At 35.2% G+C, this 23,219-nt stretch overlaps 1 protein-coding gene across 2 annotated transcripts in view; it reads left to right on the top strand.

Moving 5' to 3' along the window:
- The window catches only part of snd1 (staphylococcal nuclease and tudor domain containing 1), a 297,580-nt gene that overhangs the window by 253,882 nt on the left and 20,479 nt on the right, over positions 1-23,219 (top strand). For both annotated transcript variants that reach the window (NM_182865.3, XM_073945610.1), the window contains exons 19-21: positions 14,710-14,833; positions 18,738-18,807; positions 21,859-21,972. In NM_182865.3, coding sequence (NP_878285.3) covers positions 14,710-14,833; positions 18,738-18,807; positions 21,859-21,972 — 308 coding nt within the window. The remainder of the gene's footprint in view (positions 1-14,709; positions 14,834-18,737; positions 18,808-21,858; positions 21,973-23,219) is intronic.

Here is a 23,219-nt window from a genome sequence, read left to right as displayed (position 1 = left end):
AGACTATTTATTTTTAAATTTACACCTACTGCCTTTTATTTAATAATTTTGTAACATATTTATTTTATACCTATTTCTGTTGCGCTATTCCTTTAAAGCAAAATGTATTGTTAATTATTAGTTATTGGTTATAAATTGTTATAGCATTTACTGTAACACTGTTTAGTTTTAATTGTATTTCCTATATTTTGTTTTATATTTTTATTTTATTTTTATTCATATTTTTTTTATTTTTGTTTTATTTGTTTAGAATTTTCTTTGCTGTTGTTGAGGAGATTTATTACATTATTTAGTTACTAAGGAGGTTCTTAAGCTGTTACTATTGTAGGCGGCCATTTAAAACCGAAATAGTTAATGTGATATGAAATATATAATATTATACACACAAAAATATTTTACATAAACTTCTGAACAAGTTTCATTAAAATTTGAAATAAAAAATCTCATTTGCAATCAAACTACTTTTGCTGCTTGTTCAAACTACGTATTTAAAATGAGCTGAAATAACACATTTCTTAAGGTTTTTTGGTACAACTTAATTATTTTTATATTCATTTCACTTACATTTTTCACTTAAAAACTATCAATTTACCTTAATTTGTGTTGGGACAACATAAAGGAATTCTGCGAAAATTAATGTTAACATGTTGATATATTATTTTAGACATCACAATATATTTTTGATAAGGTCACAATATATGTATTTTTGTTTTGTTTGGTTTTTAAGTTAAGTTCTGTTTGTCCACAAGATGCTTTTAAAGCAAACTTACATAACGTTTTGAGCTGAAAGCGGGATTTCTTTTCACATAACAAATAGCTTTTTTGTTAAGTTTAAAAACTAAATAACTATTGACTTTTGATGAAGCCTCTTCACCGTAATCACTCTTAAATGGGCAGAAAGCAAAAAACTTGCTCTGCACTCCTCCAAGGCATTATGCTGGGTATATTTGGTAACTTGCAATCAAAACAGAGTCCGGGTCTCACCCACAGCCGCAGATGCTGCTCTGCCCTCTCTTCGCAGTGCCTGGGAAATCAAAGAACTGTAATTTCACATATCCACTGATTACTGCACCACCGCCGAGCATCTCTAAACTAGACTATGCCACAGCACTGTCTGAGATGGCTTAGTGTCTGTTTCTCTATCTATGTACAGTATATGTGTTCATCTTGTTTCTGTGCAGAGCAAAGGCTTTTAGGCCATGTCTACATATAAATGGGTATTTTCATAAACCATTTCCATCTCTGTCGGCATGAAAATGATGAAATGCACTGTAATGCACGAACCAACAGGTGGCGATAATGACACTTTTATGCTAGGTTCACATCAAATGATTGTTGTATTTTCGATGGTGAAGTATTTTCGTGAGTAAATTGCATACAAGTATATTTGAACACTTCAGAGTTTGAACAATGCGGAACATTCGATGCGCTAGCTAAGATCATGCGAAATTTGAAAATTGTGTCTTCAGCGTTTGGCGTAAACCCAACCATGTTGGCCAATCAGAAGACAACGGTTCATATGCAAATATCATAAAGCGAAACTCTTGTTGTAGTTTCCACACCACCACACTGTACCCAGAGTTTTGGAAAATCTTCACCCTGGTTGGAGTCAAAATGTTTTGGGTTTGTCACGTTTTCGTGTAGACGTGTAGAAAAAACGTGTCGTTTTTCATTAAGTGCGGTTAATTTGTTGTTACAATGTAGTTTTCTTAGTGTTGTGATAACAATGGGATGTCCTTTTATTTTAAATGATTGTGATTTGAAGTTACTATTATTTTCTAATTTATTTTAATTAAATTAGATTTTTTTTTTTATTATTGAAAGTGAAATAAGAATAATGGCAGTCCTGCTAGTCTATCAGTCCTGATAATTATATTCATGCAAAATGTAATAATACTATTTTCTTCCCTTTACTTCATAAGTAAATATTTAAATGTGAATTACTGTGTGCAGATTGTGCTGAATTTACCGACATGCCATGATTTATGCATGCCAGCGATGGCTGAATTTCTGTTTAATGTGCTGATTTTGGAGACAACCAAATTAGTATTGTCTTATTTCTTTTAGTCTCCTTCCCTCAAGGAATAGATTTGTGGAATAATATTGCAGTAGGGTTGATATTAGCTCTAATCACTCTTCTGCATTTGCATATGCTGTGCTCTCAGCTACAGCCACAGCCACAGCAGCACAGTTAAATACATTTCAGCAAGGAATTGATGATTTTCTGTGTTGTTGCTGAGGAGATTTGGTGCATTACTGGTTGCTAAGGAGGTTCTTAAGGCGATACTACTGTAAGTGGCCACCTTAAACAGCAAAATAGCCAATGTGATATACTAGAAGATATTATGCAGACATAAAAAAATGTTTTCTATAAATAGCTGATAACATTTCTTTGAAATTTCAAATAAAAAATATAATTTTTTTGCTTGTCAAACTAATTTAAAATTAGCTTTTTTGAAGTTTTTTAAGACATCTTAATGATTTAGTTAAATCCTTAATTCTAATTTTCAATACACTTATTATTTGTAAAAACGTTTAGATTTTAGTAACTATAACTTTTACATTCAGTATGTTGTCTCGTTTAATTTGTAAAACTGTAAGCTATGATATCACCTTGCTTTTTACTACAAAGATGCCATTTTCGACCATATGTAACATAGTAAACTATGTAAACAATAGGTGTCCCAGATGAAATGGTAAGATAAACAAATGATTGACCATTCATAATTCAAAACAATTACGTCGGTGGACAAAATGTGTTTGATGGGATGTTGTTCTGAGGACTCTTACCTTTTAATATAAACCCTGATGAACAGCAATGATAGCTTGTGTGTCTTGTTATTACTCTTATAAGCTTCCCAATGGCTGCTTGAGGGTTATAGCTTTAGACGGATGTTTAGTTTGTCAATATTACTCGTGTTCTTTTTTATGCAATCTGGCCATAAACACTAAAATGTGCAAAAAGTGTGCCCCAATACGTCCACGTGGACCTTAAGTTAACTTAATCAATATGAGTTGGGACAACATGAAGGAATTGCTTACAGTGTAGAACTCTTTTTGCATATAAGTGTTTTTTTTTTCATGTTTATTTTAATTTTCGACAACATGATACCAGTGTTTCAACTATAGATGAGATTATTTTTGATCACAACAAATGAATTTGCAATGTTATCTGATCTTTTATGGAACAAAACAACTATGAACGTTTTATGCAAACCCATACCTAATAAATACAGAGAATCCAAGAATTTTCATTTGGTTTAGGGCAAGGCAAGGTCTTACATTTAGCAGTTTTTACTGTGTAAATCACATTATGTCTATGAAGTGTTCCTATAAACCACCCTAAGCATTATATATATATATTATGTATCATTCTATATTCCTGCATCTGCCTTTTAAGTCTTTATTTATGGCATTATCATATATACAAATGTCAGTGTTCAGTTATCAGCAAGTCTGATTTTTTTTATTAAAAATAATAGCATGCCTCTTGTCAACAAGTATGATGTAGCATCAGCAACGTGGGTTGAATTTATTTCAAATCTCTAACCTCGCTATGAGCCATAATAACAGTGAAGCTCGCCTTAGCAAACACAATTAATTACAGGCTGCGCAGAAGCAATGAACATGATATTTGTTGCAATCCTCTCCGCGTCTCTGAGGGATCGACCTTGTTCTCTGTGGATTTCTCCCTCTCTCTTTCTCCAGATGTTGTTTTCGGATGGAGTAAAATGCTCAGAGAGGTGCATTATGGGTAACGTGAGGACGGCATGGATGCCATTATGGTCGATGCATCTTTCCAATTCTAATAGACGCAGGTGTTGGATTATTTATAGTGTTTTCACCAGCCACGAATGTAGAAATAGCATTCATCGTTTATAGCTTACAGTGTCAACACAGTGCGTCATATATGAAGCATGAATCATCCACATACATGTCTTTTTTTATTATGCTACAGACTACAGATTATGTTGCTTCCAAAATTTAATTAAAACTGTCGTCAAAATGGTGAAAAGGGATGGCCCCTTTTAGCCATTTTGACAACCGTTTTATATATTTAAAAAAAGTAATTAGTTTTTAAGACATGTTTATAATCATATTTTAGACCGCAAAATAGCAGTATTGTAACTTGAGGAGAGTTAAAAAATCAATATTGGAAGGAATTAACTAAATGACTACATGGTGGAGGTAGTGTGATTCCATTCATACTTAGAATGTCAAAAATATCCGTTTCGGTATCATTCAGAACTGGAATTTTAAAAATGTCAATTGCTGCTAACATTTAATCACTGATTGGCAATTGTATGACAGTGATTAGCCATGAAGGTCATCGTTTTTTAGCGGTAAATAGTGGTAAATCAGTGATTTTCATAGCCAATCACAGTCATATCTGTTAAGCATGTGAACACAATGGCCAATTAAGGGTCAGAACACGCTTAAATGTTAGCAGGAAATTGACATTTTTAAAAATGCTGGTACTTTTGGCAACCTTAATTCATACTAACATGTTGTCCTAAAAATAAGATGACCCTTATTATAAGTTTAATAAATAAATAATAAATATTTTGTATAATTTAATTGTAAAATCAATGTTAAACAACAACTGCGTCACATTTGGCTCATTATTTAACTACTTTTACACTGCAATCTCAGTAAACCAACCTAAACTTTCAAGTCTTGCAAAAACAAACAAAGAAATGCTCAATACAATCATGTTTTAAGTCAGTTTTTCATATCATTAGAACATCTAAACAAACACAGCTCATTCGTTGCATATAGTGTAGGCAAGGACAACTCATTTGTGTTGTTCAATAAAACCATCACTTCAAAACTTTCATATAAGTTTTTTTTTAAATCTAAATGAATCAAGGGGTTTTTCAGAAGAGACATAATTGCTTTGTGATGAACTGATTTAAATTTGACTTACTCGCTCAAATAAACATCGACCAGCAAACATAAACTCTCATCGCATTAAGCTACAACGTTTCGGATTCCATCACCAAATATAAATGTTGTAAACGTTGTTGTTGTGTTCGGTGTGTCAGTGAATAAAAGGCTAAAATGAAATTTTCCTCCCATAAAGCAGCATTTCTCAATCACAATCTTTGCGGCCAACTCCTTTGCATATTTCACAGGTGTCTGTTATTATTACTGTCTAATATTCTAAATTAATATCATCTAATTATCTCTATTAATATATAATTATCAACTAGATCACTAGATATAATTGTAACACTAGATTCAGATAACTAGTATGTTAGAAAAGATCTTCCGATTGTGACCCTACATAGTGTTCATGACTCGGTAATAACCAGATGTTCACTACCAGAGCATCAAAAATCAAAAAGAGAAATGTGATGTAAGATACTTATGTAAATAAATGCAATTTAAATTCACATATCATTATAAAATAGAATATTACATTACACAAGATACCCAAATTACGATTCACACACTCAACATATATGCCATGAGAAACTGTTATCCATATGGCACCTAAATGTTTGCACTGGAAATTTAATTTGTGTTTTGAGATTAACATTTATGTATATTGGACTAGAAAGATGCATATGTTACCCATATTGCACATAGAATGACAGATATTACATGAGATTTGCACCATATTGCAGAGCCTAATTCTCCCAAAATAGCATTTGAATGAAACATATACACTCCCTTTAATGTGGAATCATGGCAGGAATACCTTCAACAAAAGGATTTGAAGTGATAAACGAAACATGTGAAATGTACAAAGTGAGACGCAAACACATGGTATGAGAGAAGTTATTATTATTTTTAATATTATTGAGAAAAATCTCGCGTAGGTTGCTTTCAGACCTAGACTTTTGTTTCAGAATCTGCCACATTTCCCCAGTTAGCGCGGTTTGTTTGGCATATGTGAATCCAGCAATCGTGCTTGGATCTGCGGCAAAACAATCAGACCAAATTGACCAAACTTCAGTCTTGGTTTATCTGTTATTATCTGTTGGAGTTCTTCTTGCGGTTGGGTTTGTTTTAGATCTGATGATGTTCTCACCACAAAAGAACCGCTCCAGGGTTTGTTTGAAAGGGTATCGAGACCACCTCTTCAAGGATGTCTCAGTATGCTTTTTTGGACTGCTTTTGGTGCACAGTCGAGTATGATTGCTACATTTACACCTGCCTAATTGAACCACACCAAGAGGGAAAATAAACTCTAGTGAGATTCAGCCGAACTAAATAAGGCAGGTCGGAAAACACCCTTCGATATTATGGTTTGTTTAGAAACTTTGCAGTTTGAAAGTGAACCACACCAAGAACAAAATGCAACATTGTAACAATTTTAATCCTTGTTTCGGAACAAAAGAATCAATCTATAGGTGTGAAAGCACCCTCATAAAGCAATCAAATCTCTTCTGAAACTTGAAATAATCAGCTAAATTTGTGTTGTATTTGTGTTCCAAATATGAATGAATTTCTTTAAAAATTCTTACACGTTTATAAAAAGATAAGAACGAATTAACTGCATTTTTTAATTTTGGGTTGAGCCAACCCTGTTAATGAGAAGGAATAATTCAGTTCAATAGGATGACCCTGATGTGAGATGATGGTTTGATAATTAAACATTTGCATTGTCAAAGAGTCCTTGACCGTCCTGCTCGCTCTGTTATCTGAATAGAAAACGTTTCATCTCACAGTCGACTCTGTCAGGCTCGTGTCCTCTATAACTCTCAATCGTCCCTCATCAGGGCACGAGGTGATTCCAAATCCACAGACGTTCACATTCAGCTCATGATAATTAACATTACACACCGACTGCTAGCTAACTGTGTAATGAAAACCATCTCTCTCATTCTCACACACACACACATACAGTCATGGGAGTGCTGCAGATTTACAGTAGGCACTGGAGAACCTGACCCTGCCGTAATTAAAGCTGAATCCTTCATTATATCCTCCAGTATATCAGCCAAGGAGGACGTAATGAAGCATACAGGGAACCAACACCTGAACCCGCACCATATGGACCACTGCAGGTCTTGTTAGCATTCATCTACATCAAAAACACATTAGCAGCCATTCATTTTCAGTCCACAATGTCCCCTGAATAGTTTAATTAAGTTGGTGGTTAACATTAAAAGTACTGTGGTTGGATTGGTTTTAGTTGGTACATTACATTCACTGAAGTAAATCCCGTTCCATATACTTGTTTTGCTATATTTAAATGTTAATTTGAATGTTTTTTGCTGTATTATTAGAGTATCTACTGTATTTAAAGGTCTCGTGAAGTGCTTTGAGATATTTTTATTCGACATTTTAAATAATCTCAACCGAAACACTACAAACAGACTCAAAACCACCAATAGTGTTTTCTTTTATCACTGCTGAGTGGCTCAAGTGCATCAAATGAAAATCAAACCAGAAGCGTCTAGAAAAGGATGGGGCATGTCAGATACTAGAGAGCATTTGATTGGTTATGATGTGATGAGAATCTGTAGTGTTAGTTGACGTGAATAAAACTGTTGATTCATTTGGGTGGAAGTGACAAACTACAAGCTTTACATGTTTGTATTAGTTTTATGTCCTCTAAATACACATTTTTTGTAACTGTTTTGGACTTAGTAGCTTATAGATATCCTAAAAATGAATAATACTGATACTAACATCTTAAAAGCTTTATTTTAATTTCATGGGACCTTTAAAGGAGCTTAATGCACGCTTTGACTCTTCTAAAGTGTAAAAATATCATAATGTGTTTGCTGATATTTAAGAAACAAGCTAAGTGAACATAAAATAAAGCTAAAGCCAGTTATTCTACTTTGAAAATGTGCATTCCTGGAAAGTCTGTTTTGTTTTTGACTGTGTAACAGCACCCACTGCCAGTTTACGCAATTATATTTTAGGACTTGGTGGAATACACAATGTATGCGAGCACGGCTGAAAATGCAACCTATGAGGATCGTAGAAGCTTCTGAAATGAGACACTGATTCAGAGTTATAAAAATCTGCCTGAGGAGGTTTTTAATTAGCAAACTATATAAATATTACAAACATATGCATTAGCTAAGCTTTTAATGGTGTGTTCACACCAGATGCGGATAGAGTAACAAGTGCAAGTGATTTACATGTTAAGTCAATGCAAAGACGTGAATAGACATCTGTTTGACACGCTTAACATGCAAATCGTTTGAGTTGGAAAATTTGAACTTTAGCTAGCATTCGTGCCGTGTCAACCAATCAGTAGCTTGCTCTAGTATGGGCATGATTATTATGTAGCGTCTGTTGTTGGTGTCTCAAGAGGAAATCTTGCTGCTGACAACTTACAACGTCTCATCAAACTTGGCTTGGCTCAGTCTGAAGCACCACTGAAAGCTTTTATCATCCAGGTATAGTTTCTGGAGGAGTTGATGAACTCACTCTGGGTGCACTTCTGAAAGGATCTAGCGGACTCGGACGGCACTAAACGAATGTGAGCTGTTTTTCACATAAAGCACATCTAGACTTTCAATAAAACTTATGTCAGCCATTTAGCAATAAAACTAGAGTTACTAGGCAGACCTAATGCCCCACCTATGGCACAAATTTGCATCTTTTGTGAAGTTAATTTGATGTGTCAATTAAGCAAATTTGATGAAGCAAGTAAACGCAAACTGATCCACAATTCAGTTCATCAATGCTTGACGTCACCCATTCAAAATTAATGGGAATCGTTGGTGCTGACGCCACATGTGAATGGGGCGTAAGGCTTGATCGTCAGGCATGCTTGCTCCTGTTGGTGCTGTCAATCTGGCAACAATCATCAGAAGAAAAGCAATGTAAAAAAAAAAAAAAAAGACTCTCCGATGTTTTGAACTGCAATACCTAGTTCAACTAGGTTTTAAAGAGAGGATTACCCTTAAATATTTCAATTAATTTACTGTGCCTTCAATTGTTACAAATGTATTTTGATGTTGTGAGGAATATGGGTAACGAAATAGCAATTTATGGTAGCTATTTTCTATTATTGATGATGCTGGTTATATTAAATAAGGATGAGGAATATTAATTAATGCAATTATAAAAATATTAATTTGGGCTCATTTCTGAATGAACATTATGAGGGCACATTAATTAAAAAAAATTATCATTTATAGTAAACTCTAAACATTGCATGTAATAGTGGTATCGTGTCAGTATCATTTGGTATAAATTAAGTAACAATTCCCTCTATTAACTAATGGCTTATTACCTGCCTTTTGTTGAGATATTGTTTAATAGTATTTATAAAGTATAGTCTTATTCTACATCTGTAATTCTACCCAATACCTAAACCCAATTACTACCTTGCTATAAATAAGCAGCTAATTAGTCATTTGAGTCATTAGTCATTTGTTTGTTAATAGTGTGATAATAAACTAATGAATATATTTGTTCAGTTATTAATTATAAAGAACAGTTGATGGTGGCACAATATTTTGTCTTAAACTGTAACTTTTCATCATCCTAAACGTTTTTCTGTGAGAATTTAAAGAGTCAGATACTGCTGTTTATTTTCCCTCTGGTCTTTCCTGGTCTCATTTTTTAAGTATTTATTTATTTATTTATTTATTTGTAATGGAACACAAAAGGAATATTTTTGATTCTTGCGCTTTATTTTATTCTTTTGAAGCCAAGAGTTTTGTGTGGCAAATACATTTGCATTATTCATGTAGCAGATGCTTTTTATCCAAAGCGACTTACAAATGAGCAATACAAGAGTTTCATCATAAAGAAGCAAATAAACACGAGAGCTCTTAAAGGAAAGTTTCAGATGCATCTAGAAGAGTGCAAGCTAGAACAGAGAGGGATTAAACAAAAGTGAAAGCGCAGGCTTATTTATTCATTCATTCCTGTAGGTTGCAGTCAAGTGCTCATTGAGGTGATGAGTTTTGTTTTTTGAGTATCACCAGGGATTTGTATGAAGTCAGTCTAGGGCAGGGATAGGCAAACTTGATCCTTGAGGGCCAGTGTCCCTGCAGAGTTTTGTTCCAACACTAGTCAAACACACCTGAACAAACTAATCAGTGTCTTCAAGATCACTTGAACTCTATAGGGAGGTCTGTTTGAATAGGGTTGGAGCTAAACTATGCAGGACACTGGCCCTCCAGGATAAAGTTTGCCCACACCTGGTCTAGGGCCATATATACTTGCAAAATAAAAACAAAAAATAAAGTATTGAGCAAAAAAAAAAACATTTTATTGCAAATCTACAGTAATCACAAAGCGAAAATACATTTTTGAGAAATACAAATACATTTTGCTTACAAAAAAAAAAACTAAAGAAAAAAAGTTTAAAAACTGAAATATTTGCAAAAAAAAACCTAATATATATTTGCAAACAATTTTATAGCATTGCCTTTACAAAAGCAGCCCAGGCAAGTGCCTATAATGCTCATTTTGATTTGCTTGGTAGTCGGCCATGATTAAACCCTTATTTGACAAGGAGGCGGAGTCGAGGGAACTTGGGCATTTCATCACCTGGGGGACACGGTATCACCAGGGTGGTCTTAATGCCCAGTAGGTCCGGGCCTGCCGTAAACGCCCAAGTTCCCCATTGACTCTTCCCCCTTGTCAAATCAGGGCAAGAAAGTAAAAATCACAAAAACGTTAAAAACAGCATCGCAAACTCACAAGTACATGTGGCCCTACATTGACTCCATGGTGTTTCGGATGGGTTTCTATCAGCTAGGAGCAGTGAAAACAAATGTTCTGGAAATTCATTTTGTGCCTATTCTATATCATGCTTCCCGAACAGCTTCAATCATTTTACCAACGTTTTCCACCCAAATGTCGAAGAGTTAATTAGTTATTCCTTGACAATCTTGCTGCAGCTTTCAAATCATAATTGCTGCCTTCCATTAGTGACATTAAACATCATTAGTTGTCATGTTTTGTCACCTGACGAAGCGTGAAACCTGATTTCCGCAACTCTATTTGATTTGAGAGCAACAGCGGAGGTTTTTTCAGCGATTCATCTTCACAGTTTGATTTAAAAATAACAGCATGGGGTTTTAAAACCGACATGAGCGTAATTAAATAATGTTCATTTGGAGGCGAATTATCTCTTCAACAGAGTTTGGAGTGAGGTTTGTATTCTTTGACATGTATTATAAGCCCAGTGCATTCATGTTAATTAGCTTCCATTGTCTATAATAAAGACGTTTTCTCTGCCCGGTCCATGCGTTCTAATTGAGTGCCTCTTGGATTAATTGGGTTAAATGTGCCGCCTCCATTAAACCTTTATAACCCGTACGGAGGACACCCCTCCTCTCCTTATTTATTATTTAGAGAGCTCTCGCAGTGCTGGAAGTGGGGCATGGATGAACGAATTAGGGGAAACACTCTCACTGCCCTGCTGCCTTGGAAGAAAATGCAAAAACTTTTTTTAAATTACTTTAATAAATCAAGGCTGCACGTTCAGCTGTCATCTGACACGCTACTCTAGCCACAGAAACACCGCTCTATCCCCTCCCTTTAACTTCTCAAAAACTGCTGCCTCTTCAAAACGCCGCTAATATCTCCACCGTGTGAGGATCAGCTGAGAAGTGTGTGTGTGTGTGTGTGTGTGTGTTAGCATTTACAAGCAGTCTTCCCATATGTGCTAATTAACCGTTTAGCACGCTGGTGCGTTAGCCAATTAAATAGGCCATGTAAGCCACACCCCTTTTTGGAAATCCGCCATTAAATACCCCCTGCACCCCTCACACGTACACAAACATACGTTCGCACGCTGTTTGAGTTGGCATCATGCTAATTAGCCGCTTGTAGGCTTAAGGCTGCTTGGACGTACTGTAGATTTACGTTCTCGCTCTGCTCTTTATCCCGCTTTCTCAGTTAATTCATGCAAATATTCCAACGCTGGCGAACAATTATCATAATAAGCCTAGTGACGTCGAAGCAGGGGGGTGAAAATGAGCCGCTTAAGACGGGGCCCATTAGTTAGCTTATTTTAACAGCTTTCCTAGAGGGATGTTTGGTGTTTGTCGCACATTACAGCTCTTGCTCTTTTTTTTTTTTTTTCTTCCTCCGACAACATTCATGCTTGACTGTGAGACCGTTTTGTCACATTTCCGTACCCCAGCAAACCCCACACCTCAGCGATTACACTGATTGCTCTGTTGTTGAGAGGAATGAACAGCTGCTGGAGAACGGTGAGGAGAGAGAAAAAAAAAAAAACGTAAATATCTGTGGTGGACATTCTCATTAGAAAGACCTTTCGAGTCGTTTTGATATATTAAAACCTTACTGGCCTTCGGTTGATTTGAGAGCTGGCTTGGGTCACGCGTTCCTCCCCTTAAGCGGCGTCTAGTTCGCTGGAGCAGCAAGGATTTGTGGGTCTTAATCCAATACCGTTCCCATATTTGCAACAGACCCCGGGCCTGACAAAAATTCAATTGACGCGGGTTGTCAACAAAATGAGTGTAATTTAGTAGCTGCCGTTTGGGTAAACAAGGGAAATATTATGCTCTTCCAACTCCAAATCCGTCAGGGCTTCTCTGTTGGAGAAATGATGGTCACTTGCTGGTAAATGTATCAATTCTTTAAATCAGACTGATGTGGAATAAATCATTCTTAGTATGCTGGCTCTCAGAAATGTGGATTCAAATCAAGTCACTTATGTGTTGTTTATGGAGCTTACCTGAGTGTTTATGTGGACATTGCATGCAGTTAAATGTAAAATTATAAGCCATCCTGTGAAATGTTAATGGGAGCATGCTGGCTTAGTGGTTAGCAATGTTACCTCACAGCAGGAAGTTTGCTGGTTTGGCTAGGCCAGTTGGCATTTCTATGTTGAGTTTGCATGTTCTTCTCATGCTGGCGTAGGTTTCCTCCGGGTGCACCGGTTTCACCCACAGTCCAAAGATATGCGCTATAGGTGAATTGGATGAACAAAATTGGCTGTAGTGTATAAGTGCATGTGTGAGTGTGTATGGGTGTTTCCCAGTACTGGGTTGCAGCTGGACGGGCATATGCTATGTAAAACATATGCTGGAATAGTTGGGGGTTCATTCCACTGTGGTGACCTCTAATAAATGAGAGACTAAGCTGAAGGAAATTAAATGAATAAAATGGTAATTCTTTTACGTTTATTATTGTTATTATTATTAGGTTAGCTAGGCAAGTTGTTAATTATCCAAAATAATTACACACAAATTAGTTTGTCTTCAACTGTATGTATGATTGTGTGTGTATGCAATATTTTTTACTCTTTAAACAAAGAATGCTTTGATATGATCTTTGTTTTGTTGAATTATTAGCTGTATGGGATTATTTGAAAATAAACATGTAGATAAAGCAGCTCAGGAAGCCATAAAGTTGGAAGTAACAGTGTAAAATTTCTTAGTTTGATGTCTAGGCATGGGACAATAACGCGGTAAGGTTTACTGAGGTTTGGAAAAGTCAAGGTTTTAAAACCGACAAAATTTTCTGTTTAAACTACAGTATATGTAGCGGTTCTTTTTTTACTTATTTTTTGGCTATATTTTATTTTATTTTTTTTAGGGCTCAAAAGGACTCTCCACATCAAAAAATAATTTAAATGTTTCTTAAAATAAAATATATTGTGTTCAATGAAGGAAAAAGTTTTGTTTTTTTACCCAGACATTGAAAAAGAACAATTACCATTATACAGTGAAACAGTTTTATTTTTATCCAAGGTTATCTTACCGTCACAATCTTATATCAGCCCATACCTATTGATGTCAAATCTGCTTTGAATCTGTATATTGAGAAATGGCAAATGAGATGAGATGAATGTACAAATGACAAATTGTATAAAGTGGGTCCATTAGTAAATGAAAGAAATAACTAGCATTTCGACATACAAGATGTACAATTGGCCTCTCTAGACTTACCCACTCATATGTATTGAAAGACGAAGAGAAAAGAATTCATAAATTGTGCAAAAACATATTTTGACTATGAAACAGATTTTAATAGAATGTATTAATAGAAAATATTTTAAAGGAAATGTTTATGAAAGTGTCACCTGGAAGAATTTTTAATTATTTTTCACCGACCCAAACTGAAAGACCTAACATCATATTTTTATATTTTATTTTCTATTTTTTTTTGTACAATGCTTGTTTATTAACCCTTTTGTGCTTTTGAAGATGTTTTCTTCCACTCTGAGGTGATTTTGAGCCTTAATTTGCCCACAACTTTCTCTGTATTTCAGCAAATGAAATGATTATTGATGACAAATATGACGCATATTTTGGAAAAATGCTTTGAAATTAAAAAAATAAATAAACACTAGACTCTAATCAAATTTACTACTCTTTTGTTATGCGAGTGGCTGTTTTTGCCCCATTGTCTTCCATTATAATGACATTTTTTGATTGCAAAGTCATGATGCCATATTATGTTTTGTTTATTGTTGGTGTTTTTTTTTCCCTGTTTTGAGAGTTGTAATGTCAAATTTGTAATCTTTGCTGTTAATCATCAGTTGCAGTGCAAAAAAGCTTAGTTTCTGGAGTTATATGGCCTATATATGTCTCATTATAAAAATGTTGTTATAAATAGGGTTAATGGGGCAAAAAGCACCACTAATATAACAAAAGGGAAGTAATTTTTAACAATTCACAAGGGTTAAAAAAAAGTTTTGTTTTTTTATTATGTATTGAATATGTTGCCATGTATATAGCTATTGATATAGCATTAAAACATAAATGCATGAAGAAATAAATATCCAATGTTTTTGTCCTGCAGGTACTAAGCTGGAGAACCTGATGGAGAGCATGCGAGGAGAGATTGCAGCCCAGCCTCCAGTGGAAGGATCCTTTGCTCCACGCAGAGGGGAGTTCTGCATCGCAAAGTTTGCTGACGGAGAATGGTAAGAGGATGAAGAGGGGAAAAAAAGGTTTTCTAATGGCATCTGCAGTAAAAGCTGAGTTTCCTGGAATAAACCGAGAGCTTTTCATTTATTAATTTCTTTTAATAAATAAGTGTAATGAAATATTTGTCAGAGCTGCTATGCAGGATGTTCTGGTCTGGTTTTGCTGATGTGGCAAGTGTGGGCTGCAGGTGAATGGATGCTTCATGTAAGCTAGACTTATCTTCATGTTAGATAGCTGAAAAGTAATAAATGTTGGTTATTGAAAAATATTCACTCATAAAAACATTTATTTTAAATGGGATTAGATATCAGAATATCTTTGTTGAAATTAGCTTAAGATTGCATTAAGGTTCATTTTCGTTTCATTAATATTTAATGATGATTTCAAATGAGTGTTAGATGACTGCTATTATTATACATAATTCATATTGGCATTATATAATAATTACAAATGAAAATTATTTCATCATTTACTCAACCTTGACCTATTTGAGTTTCTTCTGCTCAACACAAAAGAAGATATTTTGAAAAATGCTGGTTGATGCGACCCATTGAACTCCGTTGTATTATTTCCCCTACTATGGAAGTCGATGTGTTGTCCAAGCATCTAACATTCTTCAAAATGTTTTCTTTTGTGTTTAACTGAAGAAAGAAACTCATAAACATTTAAAACCACAAGGGAGAATCAATGATGAGGTAATTTTCATTTTTGGGTGAACAAAAAACTGTTATAATGACAATATTGTGCATGTCAATAGCTGATGCAAAATATATGAATCAACCCAACTATTTTTTTTTTTTTCAATTTGTCATTAAATCATTTAGCAATGTAAAGAACGATTTGCAGAAATTTAAGCATGCATTAATGTCAATTGTTCATGGTGGAAAATATGCACAAAGCACACACATCACTCTAAATGGGCACTCAGCCAAACAGCAAAAAGTGCAAAAATATTTACAAGGCAGCAGCACCACAGCTCCAACATTACCAATTTATGAAATTAAAAAGCTAACACAAAGCATGTAAAGTTTCGAGCACACTGACTCTTTATCAGACAGAACCATTAAGAAACTTTTCTTTTAGTAAAAAAGATTGTAGTATTTTCAAAAAATGTCATTTGTTCATGAAAATGGTAGATGCAATGTCTACTACTTTGGAAAAATATGTACATTTGTCCTCCCATTTCCGGTCAGAAGTCGGTAATGTGTGTAAAAAGGGTGTAAATCGTCCACATTCAACTTCCAGAAGTAGTCAAAAATTATTTTGAATGGATTGTGTAGTGTTTTATAAGTCCACTCTCTGCTCTTTTTTTCACATTTAATTTATAACACACACATTTCTATGTAGAACATGAAAAAAATACTAAGGTAAGTAAATTATTATTTTTTTTAAAAATATTTTTAATAATATGCAAATGGGCTGTCAAATAAATACCTTTTTTAAATTTAAAAAATAAATCAATGGCAAATTATAGAGCTTGTTTTAAAGGTGCTCTATAATGGAAATCTGGGTATACCAAGTCATAGTAGAATAATAGAAGATTTGTAAATGGATATGGGCATACTGTGAGCCTCAGATTCCTCTATTTCCTCGTCCTCATGCAAGTTCAACAAGTGTAAAACCCCCGGTTGACAACGGGCCAATCAGACGACAAAACAAACTGATGAGACTCACGGGCCATGACCCCCCCCCCCACCCCCCCCCCCCCCCCAACATTGCAAGATTTACAGATTATACATTTATTGATTTCCATTCTGAAGAGGCATAAGGTATGTTTAGTTACTGTACATCCTTTAATTTATCGTGTTTATTGTGAAATTTGATGCATATGTTTTAACAAACACTCTGCTCATGTCATCTGTTCATTCAGAGGTTGAAAATTCCGGGCTGTGTTTACTTTGACATGGCACCTCAGAGCAGAGCTCATTAATATTCATGACACGAGCCTTATATGGTCAATCATGGACCTTCTGATTCTATTGGTATTTTATGGATTAATACATGAGCTTATAAAACCGTTTCTGGAGATCTTTCGAACTTACCGAAGCTTTAAACCTGCTATGTAGATATCAGAGAACTATTTAACTTAATAAACCAATACAGTATATGGCACCTTTAAGAAAAAAACTCACTTCATTTTGACAGATTTTTTAAAAGCAAAGCAATATTTCTACTTGTCCAGAAAAAGCTTCTTGATTTGAGAGTTTGAAGATATTTGAACTTAACAAGACACTTTTAGTAAGTGATTCCAGAGGCAGCATTGGTTTCGAATAAGGTGACTAGTAAATAAGGCTTAAAAGCAGAAAAGCCCCCTTTATCAGCCTTCAAATGGATTGCTTTAACCTCATATTCACTGCTGAAACAGGTTTATAGTCAACCATCTGTTAGTCAGGGCTATTTTTTGGTTAGCTTACATTTTAAAATCAGTAATCTGGCCTAGATTGCTGGACCTTGGACTGCTCTAATGAGTTCTTTGTCCTTTAGGGAGTCTGGAAGCTTCTATTGTCCTCTTGTAGACTCTGAACAGGCTGCATCCTCAGTGGGACGACTCATTATTCAAGCATCTGCTGGTGTTTTTGTTGATGTCGTCTCGCACTTTTAAAAAGTCAGTCGAGCTCCTCCCGACAACATTCCTAAGAATCGCTCCTTTAATTGTTTACAAGTTTTTCCCTTTATAGTTCAGTGCATCTGAGAAGTGGCTTCTTGTTTCCCGAGCATGTTGTCATGTTGGCTCTTTCTCTATATGCCAATCAGCTCCTGGGGTTGTGTTTTCCCACAATGCACCAAGACGGAGTCATTTTATGAAGCGAGAGCTCATTAAACAGACCAAATCAGTCATAAAGATGTTTTTGAGAGTGGGGGTCCCCGGATCAGCCGGTGGTTTTGGTTTGATTGAGATGTTTAAGCGTAAGTAGATGGTCTGTAGTGGACAGGGGGTCTCGAGTGGGTCGGGATGTCTCGGTTTGATTAGATGAGAATGGAAACTGTGCTTTCACTACTTCTCTTGTGTTTGAGGTGTCACGCAGAGCTTTGAACTGCTCTTTATGAATACGAGAGGCTGCTTGGAGCGTGAGGTTATGAATGCGAGATTAGCTTTCATCTCTGACCCATACAAATCCTGTACTGTATAGTAAGGGGCAGAAAAACGGTATTTTGCTGTTTTAAGTTGGGATTTTCTATTAAATTGATCAAATTAGGCTGCTTAAATGAACACATCTTGGAAATAGACTCATTTAACCAGAGTTAAACGGTTATATTTGACCAATTTCGAATCATTTTAGCTGATCCCGTTTAGCTTAGCTTAGCATAAATCATTGACCATTAGACCATTAGCATCTCATTCATTTGTTGTTATTTATTTTTTAAGCTTCAATAATAAACCATTTGAATCTTAACACTTTTTTAGTTACTTTGTGTATGAAAAGCTGATGGAAAATAGGTTGCTATTTTCTAGAAAACAAATTTGCTAGGTAACTAAGGGTGCTGCATAATATCATTGCGCAAGCTGAAGCACAGTTTTAAGATTATTGCGCCAGAATGAGAGTATAGTTCCTACTCATATCGACCTAGAAAATAGAAACTTAAGTAAAATGATCTGGAACTCTTCATTTGACATTTTTTGATTTGAGATGTTAATGGTCTAAATCGATTCAATGATTTATGCAAAGCTAAGGTAAAGACTCAGACCTGGTGATCGGCCCAAAAAATGCCCAATGTGGTTTCATCTAATTTTTTGGGAACAGAATATTGGTGGGAACCAAAGTTTTGCTTTTTATGAAAGCCAAATTTATTATTTTCAGAAGTTCTACATCCAAGTGTCTACATCCAGTGCTTATGGATGAACTTTTCTCCTCAAATCAGCAGTGAAACTAAAACCTTTGTTCTGTTATTCTCTCATAGGTACAGAGCTCGTGTTGAGAAAGTGGAATCTCCAGCAAAGGTTCACGTGTTCTACATCGACTATGGAAACGTGAGTATCCGCTTGCATAATCTGCATGTAGTGCTGTGTCTCTTTAGAAAGCCGCTGACTGATGAATGTTCAGAAATGTTTCAGATACTGCATGTGCTTTCAAAAGCCAGCTCTGAATCCATCAGTCAAAGTGCCACATGTGTGGAAAACTATTCCTTCCCATAACATCACAGCCAAATCTGCTAAATAAATGTGTTTTTTTTGCCAGGAAAATACTGTTAGTATGTTTCAAAAGCAGATTGAGTGATTCAGTACCCGGCATGCTTTGCTGTTTTTGTGCCTGGGGCAGAAGGCTTCAGGTCGGCACAAGAGAAAAGATGCAGGTGGTCATGTGATTGAGTACATCTCACACAACGGGCTTGCTATTAGATTATGCACTTGCTGTTTTGTTCTCTTTAAAGACTCTCTTTTATTCCCTTGCTTTGTTCTGTCTGTTTTAACCCCCACTTTAAGAGCATTGGTGTAATATCAAAGTTTATTTCCTTCTCACATTGACATGAGGGATGGATTTTTCTTTAAATGCCCTATTAAGATGTCTGTTTAATCCTTTCTTCCCATTTCCTGTTCATCGATGTACTGCATGTGGAACGATTTAGATTTCATATAACAAGACCATCTAGGAACAAACGGTAAACAAAGTAGCAGATTTTGAAAGCTGGCCATAGTTTTTCAATAAGCAATACAAAATGAAAACTCTTAAGCTAAATTTTTTTTGTATAAATAAATATTTTATATTTATATTTTATATTTGACTAGATATTTTTCAAGACATTTCTATACAGCTTAAAGTGACATTTAAAGGCTTAACTAGGTTAATCAGGTTAACTAGGCAGTTTAGGGTAATTAGGGAAGTCCCAAAAATGTTTTTTTTTTTTTTTTTTTTTTTTAAATGTAAAACTGCTTTTATTCTAGCCAAGATAAAAATAAAAATAAACTTTATTTATATGATTATTTGTTATATAATTTCTGTACATTATCTCTCATGTGAAGTTTATTTATATCTAGAGCTGGATTAATTAAAATCGGTATCTGTATTCAGGGAAACAGCACTACTGAAAACAATAACTGTGTTCGCGCAAGACAAAGCAGGTGAATACCGTATGAGAGGATGATTACTCGCGCACTCAGGTGATGTGATGCGCGCGACTGTTTAAAGCGCGCGTGCTCCCGTTTACTTGCACTTTTATTCAGTTCACTTGCGATCGGTTCTCTGTGAAAGACTAGACAAAAAACGATGCTCATGTACCCACAGTCCTGCTGCTTTTAAGAGCTCAAGATTGAAAAATAAATATATTTGTAAGCAACAGCAGCAGTCACTGTTTTCGTTTTAATTATTCTCAGGCACGTGATCATCCTTTCATTATCACTCATGGTATGTTTTTACCAGCTTTCTTTTGCTTACAGTTATTTTTGTAAATATAGTTTAATTATCATCCTTTACAATAACATTTCTTTAATATGAGATTAACGAACCATTTGTGTGTAGTAACTGCTGATCTGGGACAACACCACATCTAAATCAAGTCATTTTAGCATGTCAAAGTAACATTTATTTATATCAAATATATTTTCCAAACAACAAAATTGTGGCTAGTTAAAATGGCAAGTGGCTAGTAATGTTGGAAATCTACTAGCCCCAGTGGCTGGTGATCAAAAAAGTTTATGTAAAGCCCTGTCTGTATTTATTGACAGAACATCATTGTCAATAACTATAAAAAAAAATAAGTTCAGTAAGAAGTTTTGGTGCGATTATAATTTTATTAAAATGCAGCTGCTGAGCACACTCCTTGTAAGGAAGGCCAATAATGTATTCATTCCACTTCACAATATGTAATGTTGGAGTATGTGTTTGAATAATAATTGTTGGTTCCTTTATTTAAAAGCTTAGATTTGATGATCATTATTGTATTGTTTACAGAGTTTGAGGTTTACTGTATCATTCAGACATCAGAGATGTTGTGCTCCCTTTACCGTTGCAAACACTTTGATTTTTTAATTAATAAGTTTGAGTCTCTTTAACACTTATGTTTATTTTATTATAAGGAGAGCAGATTTTTTTGTTTAAATACTTTTGGTTTTGACTATAAATAACAAAAAAAATCATAATATTCCTTAATGGATTGTTAAAAAATTATTTAAAAATTATCAATATCGAATGATATGAAACATGATAACATTTTTTTGCAATATTATTTAGCTCTATTTATATTATTTTTAATCAACTTATTTTTTTAGATTTTTTTGTTTTTTAATTATTTTTATTGTTTTAACGTGTTTTTTAGTAATTAAAGCCATTTATAATTGTTAGCTTTATTAATCTTTATTCTAAGAAATATTTTGCTTATTATTTTGGTACGTTTAGAATGAAAGAATAGTTATACAAAGTTTTTGATAATTCATGATTCATTCATAAAAACGTTCATATGCACATTTCATGTCCTTCATCTGCTTGTGATTCCATCAACATCTCTAAACAGTGTAAACTGGGTATAAATCTCACATTAATAGAAAAACAAAGACATAATTTTATAGCATTAGATGTCCAAACAGTGAGATCCGCCATGTGTGCATTTCCAGCTTCTCCTCTTTTAAAGTATTGCTGCAAAACCCCCTGCAAAGAACAAACCAGTCCTTTCTCTGTGTACTTTCATCTGTCTTCTGTCTGTTTTCCCCATTTTTCACTCTCTCTCTCTCTCCGCCTGCATTTCTCACTCTCAAAGCCGAAACAATCATTTTGCACTGTCTCAATACTAACCAGCCTCTTTAGCCCGCTGCGTTCACATGTTCTCCACTAAAGACACATGACCACAAGCGCTCGACTGCGACCCGACAGAGAGCGAATCATCTCTCTGGTATTGTGTTTGCAGGCTTTGAGTGTGGCATGTGGAGGAGTGAAGCGTTATCCTTGACTTTAGCTTTTATCTGCCGTGCTGTACTCACACCTCCTCCGTTTAATGAGGACCTTGTACAGGCAGTCGGTGTATGAAAGAGGTACGAAGTCTGTTTTATAACACAAGAGTGTGACGATGTGTCTCTATTTTGTGCTTTCAGAGAGAGGTTTTATCCTCCACGCGTCTCGCAGCTCTTCCTCCAGCCTTCAGCACGCGTACACTTCCTCCACAGGCTACAGAGTACGCGTTTGCCTACATTCAGGTCCCGCAGGATGTAAGTTATCGCACAAACACGTACACATACATACTTCTTAGTGATTCATCACGCAGAGTGGCCTTCAAACGGCTCCTATAGGACACACTTGTAGATAGAATCGTATCCAGGTTATAAAAGGCAGGAGTTATGAGTCACGTCATGATGGTTTCGAATATGACACAATGTGTCACAGATATATATTTTTTCTGTAGAGTATGATAATATCTTGCAGTGGGACGTTGCATTCCAGAATGCTAAATAAACTGGCTGGTAATCATAAAATATGAATGTATTTGTTCATGTCTTTGTGTATAGATGCTATATGCTGAATATTTAACACAAACCTATATTATAGTTACGCAAAAAAAGTTTGGGTGAAATCTACATTTACAATGTTTGTTTTTCTAGTTAACAGTGTTGAATCATTAATCTGTGCTTAGTTAATCCACTGAAACAAAAGTATTTTGTACAATTATATACCAATATCTTCAATCAAGAGTATGCTTTGAGAGAATGATACACAAAAGGAATGCCACAGCCATGTCACCCTGCAGCCACTCACTAAAGCTAAGCAGGGCTGAGCCTGGTTAGTACCTTGATGGGACGCTACATGGGAAAACTAGGTTGCTGTTGGAAGTCTGTGCGAGTCCTAATGCCCCAATATAGTGAAGGGGACACTATACTGTCAGTGAGCACGGTTTTTCAGATCAAATTAAACCGAGGTAATTGAAAATCCCATGGCACTTCTTGTGAAGAGTAGGGGTATAACACCGATGTTCTGGCTAAGTTCTCTCCATCATGGCCTCCAAATCATCCCCATCTACCAAATTGGCTCTATTACTGTCTCTCCACAACATGTATAGCTGGTGTGTGGGGAGCGCATTGGCGCCGTTGTCCTGTGGCTGCAGTCACATCATACAAGTGGATGCTGCACACTGGTTGTGAAGGGGGGAGACCCCCATCTCATGATAAGTGGGCTATATAAATACACATTACTTAATTACATATTTAGGAAGCCCCGCCCCCTACTGAATGTTTGATATCAGTTGGAAGTACATCAACACAGTGAAAAAAAACCTTTTAGCAACTTCCAGTTCATGCAGACTTTAATACTGGGTTTACTTTTTTGTAACATAATTCAGTTGTGCACGATTTACATAATAGTTATACACGATATTTATATAATGTGTTTTATTGCAGAAGAAAATAAGTATGCTGAAAAATTGCTTAAATGTTTTTTTAATGGTTCATGGAAAAATATTAAT

Source organism: Danio rerio, chromosome 4 (genome assembly GCF_049306965.1).
Source record: "Danio rerio strain Tuebingen ecotype United States chromosome 4, GRCz12tu, whole genome shotgun sequence".
Classification (NCBI taxonomy): domain Eukaryota; kingdom Metazoa; phylum Chordata; class Actinopteri; order Cypriniformes; family Danionidae; genus Danio; species Danio rerio.
Note: the sequence above shows the minus strand (reverse complement) of the source record. Positions and strands in the feature narration are given on the sequence as shown.